This window comes from Hemicordylus capensis, chromosome 2 (assembly GCF_027244095.1).
Source record: "Hemicordylus capensis ecotype Gifberg chromosome 2, rHemCap1.1.pri, whole genome shotgun sequence".
Taxonomy (NCBI): domain Eukaryota; kingdom Metazoa; phylum Chordata; class Lepidosauria; order Squamata; family Cordylidae; genus Hemicordylus; species Hemicordylus capensis.
The window spans coordinates 96,993,739-97,008,276 of NC_069658.1; the positions used below are offsets into that span (position 1 = coordinate 96,993,739).

At 40.3% G+C, this 14,538-nt stretch overlaps 1 protein-coding gene across 6 annotated transcripts in view; it reads left to right on the forward strand.

Moving 5' to 3' along the window:
• The first annotated feature begins 5,745 nt into the window (after positions 1-5,745).
• Positions 5,746-14,538, forward strand: part of AGTPBP1 (ATP/GTP binding carboxypeptidase 1) — an 80,291-nt gene continuing 71,498 nt past the window's right edge. For 3 of the 6 annotated variants that reach the window (XM_053295460.1, XM_053295461.1, XM_053295463.1), the window contains exon 1: positions 8,333-8,510. In XM_053295460.1, the coding sequence (XP_053151435.1) occupies positions 8,401-8,510 (110 nt within the window). In that variant the 5' untranslated portion in view covers positions 8,333-8,400. Of the gene's footprint in view, positions 5,878-6,333; positions 6,406-8,332; positions 8,511-14,538 lie in introns of those variants that run through there. The other 3 variants (XM_053295462.1, XM_053295464.1, XM_053295465.1) reach the window with 3 other exon arrangements.

Sequence of the window (14,538 nt, forward strand, 5' to 3'; positions counted from 1 at the left end):
AGAGAGTGGGGGAGGGGAGGGCAAGAGAGTGGGGGAGGGGAGAGTAAGCGATTGGGGGGAGGGGGAGAGGGGAAGGGCAGGAGAGAGAAGCGAGGGGGAGGGAGGGGCAAGAGAGAGTGAGGCAGGGGGAGAGGGGGAGGGCAGGAGAGACTGGGGCAGGAGGGTGAGAGAGAGGGGTGGGAGGGTGAGATAGTGGGGAGGGAGGGGAGGGGGCAAGAGTGTGAGGCAGAAGGGAGGGAGGGGGATACAGCTGGCCCCAAAGAGAGCACAGATGCTCTCTGCGGGTTGGCTAGTATTTGAGTATTTCATGAGCCCCAGCATACTGAAATTTGTAGCTTTCCAGCATTTTTTTGTCTGGCTACATCTACTGCTAAATAGTTTTTGAAATATTAAAAGATTTATGAGCTTGACTTGTGTTTTTGAGCTGATATTATGGTAAAGTTATCTGAAAGATAGGTGTCGGATGTTTGGACAGGGGGTGCTATTTCAGTGCTTGCCCTAGGCATTATTTTCCCTAGATACGCCTCTGGGTGTACTTGTTATCTATGCTGTTGATAGGCAAAATGTTTCCGTATGATACAACCCTACCTTTTACTGACTGTCTGGCCTCATATTGTCTGCGGTCACTGGAAATGTCTCTCTCACGTTTTTTCTGTGTTCTAATGATCTTCTTTACCAGGAAGTTTTTCACACCAAGCTTTTAGTTCACATCTCCTTTGGAATGGAGGTGTGCATTCACATATTGGCTTAATTTACCCCAAAGCTCCTGTGAGCTATTGGGGAGCACTTCATGCACAATTCAGGTTTTTCAGTGCACTTCAGAGTGTAGTCCGATTTATATCTGGGGTAAAAAAAAATCCACTTTTTGTGTTGGCTTTTGGGGGCAACTTCGAACTTGCGTTAAAGTCTCGCAGTAAACCCACGGTAAAGCCTGCTGTCCAGGAAAGCTCCAGGAAATGCTAGGAATTGAACCTAGGACCATAGGAATGCAAATCAAGTGTTCTGCCACTGAGCTGTGACCTTCCCATGTTTGTCTAGTATATCTGCATGACAGTAATCTGCAGTTTGTAGCTTAATTTGTAAGAATTAACATGTATTCTTTCCATGCAATTTCTAGAAGCAGGAAAGTGACAATGCCACACTGCTAGTCAAACTTTCTATGTACTTGAAATAGGCTCACTCTGGGAAAGGTCTTGAAGACTTTTAATTTAAAAAATATTTTATAAATGATTGATGCAGTTTAGAAATTCAGAGGAGAGAGGTTACTTGTGAAATGTGTTTGTAGATTAGAAAGGAAGAAAAAGAAAAAAAGATGTACATGGACCTTGAAGGCAACAAAACTCCACAAAGCTAGGGAGTAGGTGGCTGTATCCCTGGCCAGCTATTGATGTTGAATAACTGTGTCCAGTACAAACTGGGAGATTGAATACTTTCAATTGTGAGGTGGCTTTCCCTCACGAGCCATTTATGTGACACAGTATTTTGTATGATATAAATGTGCATACTGTCCTGTTGACCAGGATATGGGCTTATATGGGACATGGAACAAAATCTGGAGGGAATTGTTTTGAGATGGAATTATCTTGAAACGAAGACAGCAGAGATGGGTAAAGATGTGCAGGTCCTGGGAGAGCTGTTTCCACACAGGAATTGGACGGGGCAGCTAGTTGCACTAGGACTTGTTGGCCATGTTACACGTGGGCCCCAAGCATGCCTGAAGTTTGGCAGGGCTCAGCTGCCATGAGGTAGGACTGTCTTACGTCAGTATGACAGGGTTGTGGATTGTGCCTTTAGTTTATACATTCCCTAATCTTGCTGACATAAGAAGGCCAGGAAAGTTTTAGTGTAATGTAGTTTACATTCTAACAGAGGTCTGAAAAGTGATAAAAACAAATTGATTGTGAAGAACTGCTGACATATAACAGATGAAGTAATATATTCCACTGGGGTTTCTCCAGTGAAAATGTTGGTGGTATGTTCCTTAGCTGTGCCAATTTCTTATAGAACTCCTGATCATAGTTCTCCAATAATAGTAAATGCAGCTAAAGCACCACATCTTCCATTTTATCAAATCTTATTTCAGAATAAGGACATTTTAGAAACTATGCTCCAAGTAAATATACTGGTGGGGAAAATTAAAGTGTTGCTTATGAAAGCAAAGCATACCATTCTTGCAAAAATAAATCCTCATATGTTTACTTAGCAATTGCATTTTTAATAACATGCTGGCATCCATTAGAACAAAAAAGGCTATTCACAAATATGGAAAATGTAGCTTTTTGCAAAACACTTTAACTCTAAAACAATTATGCATACAATAATACATAAAAAGCCCACCTGGATTTATTTAGCTGAAAACAGGAAATATAATTTCATAAGGCTTTGGGTTATAAATCAGCTTTAAGATAAGATGAGGTGCTCTAGGCATCTTCTTTTTTGGAGTTCTTGGTACATTGTTTTGATTGGGTGATATATTAGTATAAGAAAGGAGACTTAACAGATTATTTAAACCATCACACAATATCCTTATAACCTGAACTACGCTGATGACATCACTCTGATAGCTGAGAATGCAGATGAGCTGCAAGCTCTAGTAATGAAAGTCAAGGAACACAATGAAAAAATGGGACTACGACTAAATGTAAAGAAGACTAAACTAATGACAAGGAGTACAGCAACCAGCCTCAGAATTGATAATGAAGACATTGAAATGCTGGATAGCTTCTGCCTTTTAGGATCGACCATCAACAGTAAAGGATCCAGTAGTCAAGAAATACGCTGCAGACTAGCACTTGGTAGGGTTGCAGTGAAGGCCTTGGAAAGGATACTTAGTTGCTGTGACGTGTCTATACCTACAAAGATTAGAATCATTTAGACAATGGTTATTCCCATGACACTCTATGGATGTGACAGCTGGATTTTGAAGAAGCAAGATAAAGTATTGACACTTTTGAACTTTGTTGTTGGAGAAGACTTTTGAGGATACCATGGACAACAAGGAAAATAAACAAATGGATCATAGAACAAATCAATCCAGAATGTTCACTCGAGGCACAAATGACCAGGCTCAAATTATCATACTTTGGACACATTGCGCGAAAACCCAGCTCCATTGAGAAGTCTATAATGCTGGGGAAAGCTGAAGGAAAGAGAAGAAGAGGATGACCAGCAGCAAAGTGGATGGACTCAATTGCAACAGCAATGAATGCACCACTGAGAGACCTTAAAGACCAAGTTGAAGACAGATCATCCTGTAGAGAATCTATCTATGGGTTTGCTAAGAGTCGACACTGACTTGACAGTACTTAATCAATCAAGCAATCAACTTCTATGAGGACTAGTCAGAAATCCTTTCACATAGCATTTCCCAAAAACAAGTTAGCATTTGTCAGATATGGAACTATTATTGGTTACTAGTTTATTGGTTATTGGGTTATTGGTTTAGATGAATCCAAGTAATAATTCTCATTGCTGTTTTATGGAATTATAGTTGTCTTAATTTACTATTCTGTGATCTAAAATGAAAAGTGCCAATTGACACAATACAGTCTATTACTCATGAATTTACTCTTCCCAGCAATTATTTTAGACTCCATGCTTTTCTTAGACTCCTCTACCAGGGGTGCAGATCCTTAGAGTTTCACCTAATTTTATAACCTCCCCATGACCAAACCTAACAACCCGTATCTTCAGTCCCAAAACATATTTTTCTCTGTCCCTACTCCAAGAGTGTCTTTATTCTCCCCCGCCAAAAAAAACTGTTGGGCATTGCTCCTCAACTTTCCCTCTGTTTGCATCTCAGTCTTGCTCTTCTTTTCAGCAATTCCTGACAAACTCTTCAGCTTCCTGTTTAAACAATAGCCCTGGTTACTTTTGTTTTCCTTTCTATTGGCTCCATATTACTGCTTACACCTTGGGCTGGTTCAGATGTGACCTAAAATGCAACATCCCTGAGCCACAGAAGCACACACTGCCCTTTACAAACCACACAAACATCAGAAGTATTAGACTTAGGATTTTTGGTTATGAATCACATTTTATGTCAAAATCAAGCAATCTTGGCAGACTCTAACCAAAGTATTTGGGGGGTGGGGAACTGTGTCTTGCAGAGATGCACTAGGCAAAATCCTTCAGATGCATCTGTAGAAAGTGATTGTGGAAAGATTGGGGACCTGTTGAATTTCTGGAGATTTTGAAAACATCTTAAATTGAAAACATATTAACTCTCATCTTAAGTAGGTTTTTGGTTTACTGAATTTCATAGTGTTTGGTTGTGTTTCTGTTTGTGGGGTGAACATAAGAACAGCCCTGCTGGATCAGGCCCAAGGCCCATCTAGTCCAGCATCCTGTTTCGCACAGTGGCCCACCAGATGCCACTGGAAGCCACAGACGGGAGTTGAGGGCATGCCCTCTCACCTGCCATTACTCCCCTGCAACTGGTACTCAGAGGTATCCTGCCTTTGAGGCTGGAGGTGGCCCACAGCCCTCCGACTAGTAGCCATTGATAGACCTCTCCCCCATGATGTCATCCAAACCCCTCTTAAAAGCCATCCAGGTTGTTGGCTGTCACCACATTTTTGGAACATTTTTCTGTGCATTTGCTGAAATTTGGGGGTCTGGCATTGAAAATCCTAAGCAGTAAGCCAAAGCTGGAAGGAAAAAAACCTTTTGGGGATAATTGGTGGCCACTTGGGGAGACTGAAGAGAGGAACATATATATTTATGCTCTACTAAGAGATTTCCACATTGACTATATGCATATGAGAGTGTGTCTCTGGTAGATTTGCAAACTTCCATATGGACCTGCAATACGCCACTAGTATCCAAAAACGAAATATTTTTGTTCTAAGCTTCCAAACTACAACTGGACTGTAACTGAATGTCAGTAAAGCCAATTCTCTCTCTGTGTGTGTGTGTGTGTGTGTGTGAGAGAGAGAGAGAGAGAGAGAATACTGCCTTGATTGGCAAACCCCACTCTAAATAATAAAGTATGCAAAAAGGGGGATTATGCACCCACACATTCAAATGAGAAATGCATGATGCCTCTCAATACCAGTTGCAGGGGAGCAGCAGCAGGAGAGAGGGCATGCACATACTTCTTGCCTGTGTGGGCTCCCCAGAGGCATCTGGTGGGCCACTGTGTGAAACAGGATGCTGGACTAGATGGGCCTTGTGCCTGATCCATAAGGGCTGCTCTTATGTTCTAATGTGAGCCAAATCTCAGTTAGAAATTAAAAAACAACAACTATGGAGTACATTTGATAAGCACAAGGGTCCAGCCATACAGAGCTATTGTTTTCTTTATAGGATGCTGAAGACCACCTGTCCCCCACATACACACATTGAAATATTGTTAGAAAACGGAATCGGAGGATACCAGATTTTAAAAGAACTTCCGTCCCCAATCGAAAGAAAAACGTTTTTAGAAAACGGCCTAGGCCTTACACAGGGACAGCCAACACACCCAAATCCTCCCGACTTCCAATGGAGCCTCTGCCCCAAATGTCCGAATGCCTGCTCTGAGGCTAGTTAGAACACACCCCTTCCCCTCTCCTCCCCCTCGTTATCAGAGAGAGAGGAGGAAAAGGAGGAGGCCTCCCCTTTCTCCAAGTATCAGAATTTCCTTCCTCTGCTCTTTGGCTCTTAATCTTTCTCCTGCCGTCCCGCACGGTGCTGTTTCTCCCCCTCCCGCCCCCCGAAATGCGAAAGAAGGAGCCAAGGAGGAGGGATTCCCTGCAGTGACGCAGAGCAGGCGACGAGAAGGGGAAGGAGGGGGAGGCGTCGCGGGGGGCTGTGGAAACAAACCGACGGAGCTTGAAAGGAGCCAGCAGCAGCGCAGGGCGCAAAGCGAGTGGAGGGCGCAGAATCAGGATAATGGTAAGGAATTCTCATCTCGTTCTCCAGCTTCTTTGCTCGCTGCCTCGGCTTGTTTCACAGCCGGGCGCCGCTTCGGGGCTCCTTTCCGCTTCCCGTCGCCGCCTTTATGTGTTCTGTGTCCCTGCAGAGCTCAGCTCTGGCAAAATAAAAAGTACCGGCTCGTCCGACCGGCAGGACTACACCCTTGTCTGGTGTTCGGCGACAGTGCACAAGGCCAGGATACAATCCTGGCTCTGCATTACCTCTGAGCTGCGCTCTATTTCTCTTCCTCCTAGTTTTTAATTCCCAGGGACTATCGCAGTTGCTGTAGAATCTGTGGCTTTTTTGTGGCCAGATATCCTCTCACCTTATCCTGAGACTCTCATTACTTATCGATTAAAGGCCCTTTGCTGTAGCAGTTTCATATTCCAAATATTGCATTTGAATATGCCCTTGCATTCTTTTTCTTTTTTACAGATATGATGAGAAGTTGATATGAAGAACTAATATTTCCAGGATGAATAAAGTAAAAATGACATCAGAAAAAAGGTAAGAAAAAAAGCAGATGCAGATATTGATCACTCAATTCTATTTCCAGGAATTTTCACTTAGGATCATGTTCCTTGAAGGTGACTTGTAAAGTGAAAGAAATAAAGACTTCCCTCACTTGTGCAAATAGTTAATTACATCTTGGATATCTGCATATTTTTGCAGGAAATAAACAATTTATAATTAAATCAGAGCTACAGGTATAATCAACAAAAACTTTAATTGCAGATCAAAGTTTGCTCTTCCTTAAGTTAGTAACATGTTTTTGTCCAAATCTCTGTTCTTGGGAAATGCTACTTTGTACTATGTCATTGGGGCCTCACTGTAGATTAGAGACATACAACAAATCTGCAAAATATAGAATTTAGGTCAAAAGTTGCAGTTCTAGTAATTGTACATCCTAGCAACCATGCCTACATTCACTATGTTTTGATGAATTTGTTGCATGTTTATCTTGGTCTAGGTTTGTTTTCATTGCCACATTGAATGATTGACTGTTTTTGAGTTGGTTTTTCCCCTAACACTCTAGCCTTTAACAGCCAAAGCATCTCCTATAATTTCAACTGATTCTGTGATATAACATGCAGCCTAGAGCAAAATATATTGCCCCAAAGCAGCAATATCTTTGTGCATATTTGATTAGAGAACCTTGGAGGAAAACCGTATTTGTGAATATAGTCAGGGTTTTGAATTAAAGCAAACATATGACATACTGAAGGAATGAAAATCATAGGTAGCATATTGCTCCATTAAAAAAAAATTCGAAAAGCCAAGTCTGGTAGTGCCTTTATTAGGACCAGTCAAAGTGACAAAGCTGTGAGCAGCAGACTTTCCAGGTGGTAGCAGATCTAATAAAATATTACTGGCTGTGACTGTTGGATTTTTCTTAACAGACCTATATGGCTGCCTACGATTTTTGTGTCCTTTGGCGAATACCACAGTTAACCATATAGAAATAGATCTTAAAACTTGGAGAAGAAGTGTCCTTATATCAGCAGCTGATATTTACTGAGGTTAACCTAATTGAGTCTGCCTAATTTATCCTGTACTTTGTCTTAAAATATAGCAGTCTTCTGAGCTCTTGTGCCCAGTTTTCTCTCACCCACCCCCACCACACACATACTTTTCTGTTGTGTTTAAACCAGCCTTACGAAGAGTCTTAGAGAACATGAAAGCATGTTGCTCACAACTTTGTGTCATTTGGTTGGTCCTGGTGAAGAAATGAAAGTATAACTGGCTGAAATTTGTATTGGCCAACAGATGTTCTAAAAATGGAACTGGGGTTCTCCTATGGGTTTCACATATTACAGGGAGCATTTCGTAAACTCTGGAGAATGTACTTTAGTCTTCTGATAATACCAGCAGCTCAGTCCTATGTATGTCTATTCAGAAATGTCCTTCTGATTTCAAGTAGACTTACTCCCAGGTAAGTGGGCATAGGGTGGCAGCCTAAATTTTTAAGGGTTGCTTTGCATGCTGTAAAACGGTAGAGGAAAAGGCACTTCTGGTAGATAACCTATCGTGATCCTCAGCATGCGCTTATCATTATTTGAGCACATGTTGTGGCTAGTCATGGCTCGCCCTGCATGTAAATACTCTTCATGGAAAAACCCATATATTGAAATAAAAAAATACTCAGACATGAGTTTTATTATAATGCCCATGCTGAAGTACTTTCTGTATAGAAATATTGTAATGTGTGATGCAGCTCTTAATTTCATTTATTTTAGGGAAACTTATTTCTAAGTAAGTATAATTGCCACATATACTTTTTCCAGAACCGTCAGTAAAACTGTTCCAGTGAGAGAGTCTCTGGTTATAGACTTTTAGGAACTGTAGCCTTATGACATGAAATGGTTGCCCTGGTAACTTACTAGAATGTAGTTGTCTCAGGTAGGCTCTAGAATTGGGTCACTCAGTAGGAAATGATCAAGCTGTAGGTTATACTTAGTTTATAGCTCGTTGAGAGGCATTAATACAGGAAATAATGGGAACATGAGGCGGCGTCATTGGTTCCAAAGAACAGTAAGGATGTTTAAACCTCTTGGAAAGTGGGTAGAGCTTGAGAAGTCCAGTCACCCATGGCAAGTAGCAAACATTCCCTGGTAAGTGGGAAAGCCTATGGAAGGAATTTTGCCATTGATATTATCATTCTTCCAAGTATGACTTGTTTACATACTGTGGTAGTTCATTCTAGTCACTCTTTTAAATGGCCAATTTATTTTCATGGCAAGCTGAAGAGTAACAATTTATTTTAAGTGTAGAGCCTGAAAGAGTACTGGTTTCTGCACACTTGAGTTCTTTTGATACTCTAAAGTATTAAAACTGTCCTATAGGCAATGTTTAGAAAGCTCCCACTAAGGATATAAATATCATTTACTAAATTAAATGTTTAAATTGTTGAACTCTTATTAAATGTTAACATGGTCAGCTCTAAACAAACAGACAGACAAAAATATTCAGTCTCTGATGATGGAGGGGGGTGGGAAATTGAATGCATGTTTACATTAAAAGTGCCTCTACTATGCACATTTAAAATGTATGCAATACTAGCTTTTGTGCATTCTATTCTACTGCTATTACTATGGAAATTACTTTATGTTTTGATAGAAGCAATATCACGTAAGTTATCATGGTTTTTGGAAATTAACCACAAAAGTCTGCATGCAGGAAGACAGAATGATAGCACAATAGAGCTAGGTAATTTTAACTTGTACTGAACCGGGGGTTCTCACATTTAGCGTGGAGTAGTGGTTAGAGTGCTAGACTAGGACCGGGGAGTCCCGAGTTCAAATCCCCATTCAGCCATGATACTAGCTGGGTGACTCTGGGCCAGTCACGTCTCTCTCAGCCTACTTCACAGGGTTGTTGTGAGGAGAAACTCGAGTATGTAGTACACCGCTCTGGGCTCTTTGGAGGAAAAGCGGGATATAAATGTAATAATAATAACTCCCACCATCCCTAACCAAAATGGCCCAGCCATTTTGGGGACTCAGGCATGACAGCTCCTGTGCAAACCAGTAAGGCTTATCTTTAATATTGAAACATTAACTGTTTAGTGTTTAACAAGATTGCTGATTCAACACACTTGAGTTCCAGATAGATAAGATAGAATGGAGATGTTAATTTTACTAAAAGTAGTATTCTTAGAGCCACCTAATGGTGCAGCGGGGAAATGACTTGTTTCAGAGGTTGACGATTCGAATTCCTGGTAGGTTGCTATAGAGCCACTTAATGGTGCAGTGGGGAAATGGCTTGATTACCAAGCCAGAGGTTTCCAGTTCGAATCCCCACTGGTATATTTCCCAGACTATGGGAAACACCTATATTGTGTAGCAGCGATATAGAAAGATGCTGAAAGGCATAATCTCATACTGTGCGGGAAGAGGCAATGGTAAACCCCCTCCTGTATTCTACCAAAGACAACCACAGGGCTCTGTGGTCGCCAGGAATCGAAATTGACTCAACAACACACTTTACCTTTAGTATCCTTAGAGCATGACTTGTTTCCTCTAAAACTTCAAAATCTCCTGTGTTAAATAATCAGTATTTAGGCAAGTATCCATGGGTGCTATCTACTGTTAACGCATGCCAACAAGCTTAATGTGTAGAGGAAAACCTGTGAGTGTCTAAGGACAGACACTCCACAATCAGAAGTATGCCAGTTGTGTAATGTTGAGGGCTTTGAAGGGCCTCAAACATTGAACTACCCTTTATCCAACCCTTGACTCTTCATAATTCATAATTGACCCTTCATAATTTTGAAAGCATACCAGTGTTTTGTTTCCTGTGTTTTATGGCTTTATGGAAATATCTGTGCATGAGTGATGGGGTTGCCTCCTCTCACATTAATTCTATACATTCTAGATGTGGGCTGGAAGAAGTAAAAATCTTCCACCGTCCTGAATAGATCTTATCTTATGGAAGAAACAAGAGAGTCGTGTTTCCTCATACAAAATTAATGAATGATTACAGAATTTGCTTATGAAAGTTTAGAAACTGGAGCCTGAACAAGTTGAAGCACAAGAATGAATACATTTTAAACAGCAGCAGCAACAAAACACAATAGTGTACATGGGAGCTAAAAGAGATGGGAATCTCAGTATTTTGTATTCAGTAGCCTTTCATACAACTGGTAGCTGCTGCTCTCTGGTTTCTATAACAAAAACTCAACAACAACAAAAAGACATCTGGATGAATGTTTGAGGAGAAAAAGAAACAATAAATTCTCATTGCTTTTGAGGAATCAAAAGCACCAAGAAATCTAGACATCATTGCATTGAACCTCAGCTCTGAAACTTTATTCTCCCTGAGTGAATCAGGCTAGCTAGTTGGGACTCATGACTAAGGACCTCTGGAAAGTCTTCCTTCTTCAATATTTAAGTAAGCAATATGCATATATATGTTTTAATTGAGATTACTTAAAATGGCAAATAACAGATAGTCAACATCACAGCTGGCTGTGTGCATATAAGCTATAAAGGTCTATCAAAAATTGATTAAAGTGACATAATTCAAGAGTAGCATCTCTGCCACTGTGCTGAGTTTTGAAAGGCTGCTACCACTGCTTTAGGATTGTAGCAACTCTTAGTGAATAGTTGTAGTTATTTACAATGTTACAGAAGCTTTCCATGGTTCAATTTTGTGTTAAAGTTTGAACTGGACTTGTAATGAGATGCTGAGTTGGTTTTCATCCTGAGTATGTTTCTATGGGAGTGAGTTTAAATAAACTCTTCAACTTGTTCAGTTGAACTCACTGCATGAGTTTATTTTATTACTTTATTTACTTTATTTATTTACATTATTTATTTATTTTATTACTTTATTTAAATAAATAGTTTCTGAAGCAAGCTTCTTATAATAAGCTCTCTTGCAGTAACAATTCTTTCTCTTGTTCTAAATGGGATGGATTAACTTAAAACTAGGATGGCCAGTTTCTTATATCTCAGATGCTTATGTCTCGGAACTAAGCAACTGAACCTGTTCACAGTGAAGCAAGGCCTGCGTTGCAGAGCACTGTGGAATATATTTTCATTTCAGGTGGGATTGTTGCCAGAGTCTTTTGTGATACTGATGACCAGCCATACACCAATCCACATGACTTGTGGCAGTGTGCTCCAAAAGCTGCTGTGATGTTGCAGAGGCATCTGGGTTGAGTTCTCACTTCAAGTGGAGAACTTCTGGAATTAGGAGGCCAAATGCTGCCCATGGGTAACAGTTCAGTCAACACTAATTCAAGCCTAGTTTCTTATTTTGTTTTTCAGATATTTCCTGAACAGTAGTACATATGAATTGGTTAATATGTAGTAAATAAATACATTAAAAATATGATATACAACTAACTAGAGGACTTGGAAGTGCTGGTTTATATGACGTTTGTGTTGTGGTGGTCCATTTGTTAGATAAGGGAATATTATGAATTACTGGATTTCTCTTTGTAAACATGTAAGGACACAAAGCAAAGTCAGAATGGAAGTTAAAGAGATCATTGTTTGTGAGTTGGGAAGTTAGTGTGTGTGTGGGGCGGGGCGGGTAGAGATTTAAATAAAGTCAGATTTCAAATTTAAAATTAACCTTAAAAATAAAAATCACCCTGGGTAGCATCCAAAGTGGCATGAGTGCCAGCCATTTCCCTGTCCCCCCCTTGTGGCAGCCCCCTGAGTCTCTTTCCCCCCCCTCGGTCGAAACTTCCTTGAGGATTGAGGGGCCATTGTCAGTGGTGTTCAACATATAGGATCTTCTTGAATCTCCCTTCAAGCACAGCACTGTGTAATGCATCATGATGGGCAAAAGAATGCTTTGCAGTATTTTGGGACAGTAATCATATACAAAGATACCTGTCCGGCTTGGTGACAAAAATCTGATATCCTGAAAGTTATCTACTTACATGACTCATATCTACTTGGTGTTCCATATCACACAGACATTGTTTGATTTGCCCATGCACATCAGGTGGTATTGAAACAACATCTCATGTATTGTTGCATTATAAGTTTTACGAAGACATTCAGGATCATTATTTGCTGCTATTTTAAAAAGACTTTCCAGGATGGTCAGATAAATTTTATGTAAATTACCTTTTAGAGGATTTGAATAATGTGATACTGTATCTCTAAATGTTACCAAGTTCTGCTTAATAGCAAGTAAAGTCCAACAGAAGATGCATGTTTTACCAGAATAGATATAGAATGAAATGGGAATGTATTTTAATTTGCTGCAAATATTACTTTGTTTGCTATGTTTTTTGTTGATTGGTATGTAAGTATTGATTAATATTTGCCTGCTTATGCTTCTGGGCGGTGATCAAAATAAAATTGGGGTGGGTGGGGGGATGCAGCAGAGGTGAGTACAAAGGGAGGGGGAATCCCCTGAAGCTGGTTGGAAACAGTTTCCATTCACCAAATATATTTCTGCCTTATTTGCCAGGACTCCCTCCTCCCTTTGAAGCCAATTGTGTGTCAGAGGCCTATCAGTAGGGATGTGCACAAACTGCTTCATAGGCCCCTTTCCGGACCTCCGAACTGATTCAACTACCCATCTGACGTTGATGGGGCGGCAATAACAAAAGAAAATATTTATATACCACCTTTCAACAAAAGGTTCCAAAGCAGTCTACATAGAGAAATAAGACCATTTACCGGGGCGGTACGCTGCTGCCCCATGTTAGTGATTTTCAGTACTGTGCTGGCGGGGGAAATGTGGCCGGGGGGGAGGGCGTAAGAGCACCATTCCCCCTACTTAAATATAACACCACACACCCCTGCTGTCAAACTGACCATCTGCTGGTTCATGCACATCCCTACCTCTCAGCCCTCAAGAATGGCTTCCTGGAATACAACACTGAGGAGGAGTTGGAAAATATGGCTAGCACTCAGAGTCTTGCAAGTTGCTCTAAATGCTTCTGCCTAGTTTTTAGTCAGTGAATAACTATATAGCAACTTAATTCTAGATGCAGAACTATTTCTTAACTGTAGCAAAACTTGTTTTACAACTGCAGGTCAAGGAAGAGTAATCCATCATAGCTTTGATAAACTAACACTGGCAGTATTTATTAAACACGTGCCCTACTTCTTGTTTTATTTCATTATCTGATCAAAGATCATAATAAACTGAACTGTTTTATTTCAGATAAACATATTTTGTTGTATGTATAACATAAATTGTCACTTGCAATATAGCTGCATTGTAAGTTGTCCAGTAGAAGGTCTTATGGAGCTGCTTCTTAAAATGCAACAGAACTTTCTCCTATTTCTAGGAAAGTGATGCAAAGAAAACAAATACTGTGTATATGGTTTCAAATATGAAGGGTGAATTTTATCAGCGCCTGTATGTTTTGAATGTCAGCAATAGGATTTAATGTTGAGTTACATTGTAAATTCTTAGAGCTAAAACAAGGTGCCTGTTTTACACCTTTTCACACCCTAATTATGATAAATACCTAATACTTACAGCATTCACATCCTAATATATTCGGGCACATATCATGATTAATCTTCAAGAAATCCCTGGCTAACCTGAGCCCTGATGCTGACTCAGTGGACTCATTGCAAATATTGGCATCAAAATGTCCTAGCAAATACAATAAGAAAGTAATCATTGCTTTCTGAAGTACATTTAGAATTAATCTTGAAAAAATTAAACTTACTGCTTTAAAAATACCACCATGGATTGAAACTTTTCAGTTGGAAACATATTATGGTTAATCAATTGATCAGAAGGCAATGCTTTTTTAAAAAGTGAAGGTCTATTAAAATCAATGATCAAATAATTATAGATTCATGATTATGGGCTATGGGGTGGAGACTGCTTTGGTCAGCCTGATGGATGATCTTCAATTGGGAATTAACAGAGGGAGTGTGACTCTGTTGGTCCTTTTAGATCTCTCAGTGGCTTTCGATACTATTGACCATAGTATCCTTCTGGAACATCTGAGGGGACTGGAGGTGGGAGGCACTGTTTTGCTGTGGTTCTGCTCCTGCCTCACAAGCAGATTCCAGATGGTGTCTTTTAGAGACTGTTCTTCAAAATCTGCACTTTTGTATGGTGTCCCTCAGGGTTCCATATTGTCTCCAATGCTGTTTAACATCTACAATAAACCCCTGGGAGAGATCATCAGGAGATTTGGTGCAGGGT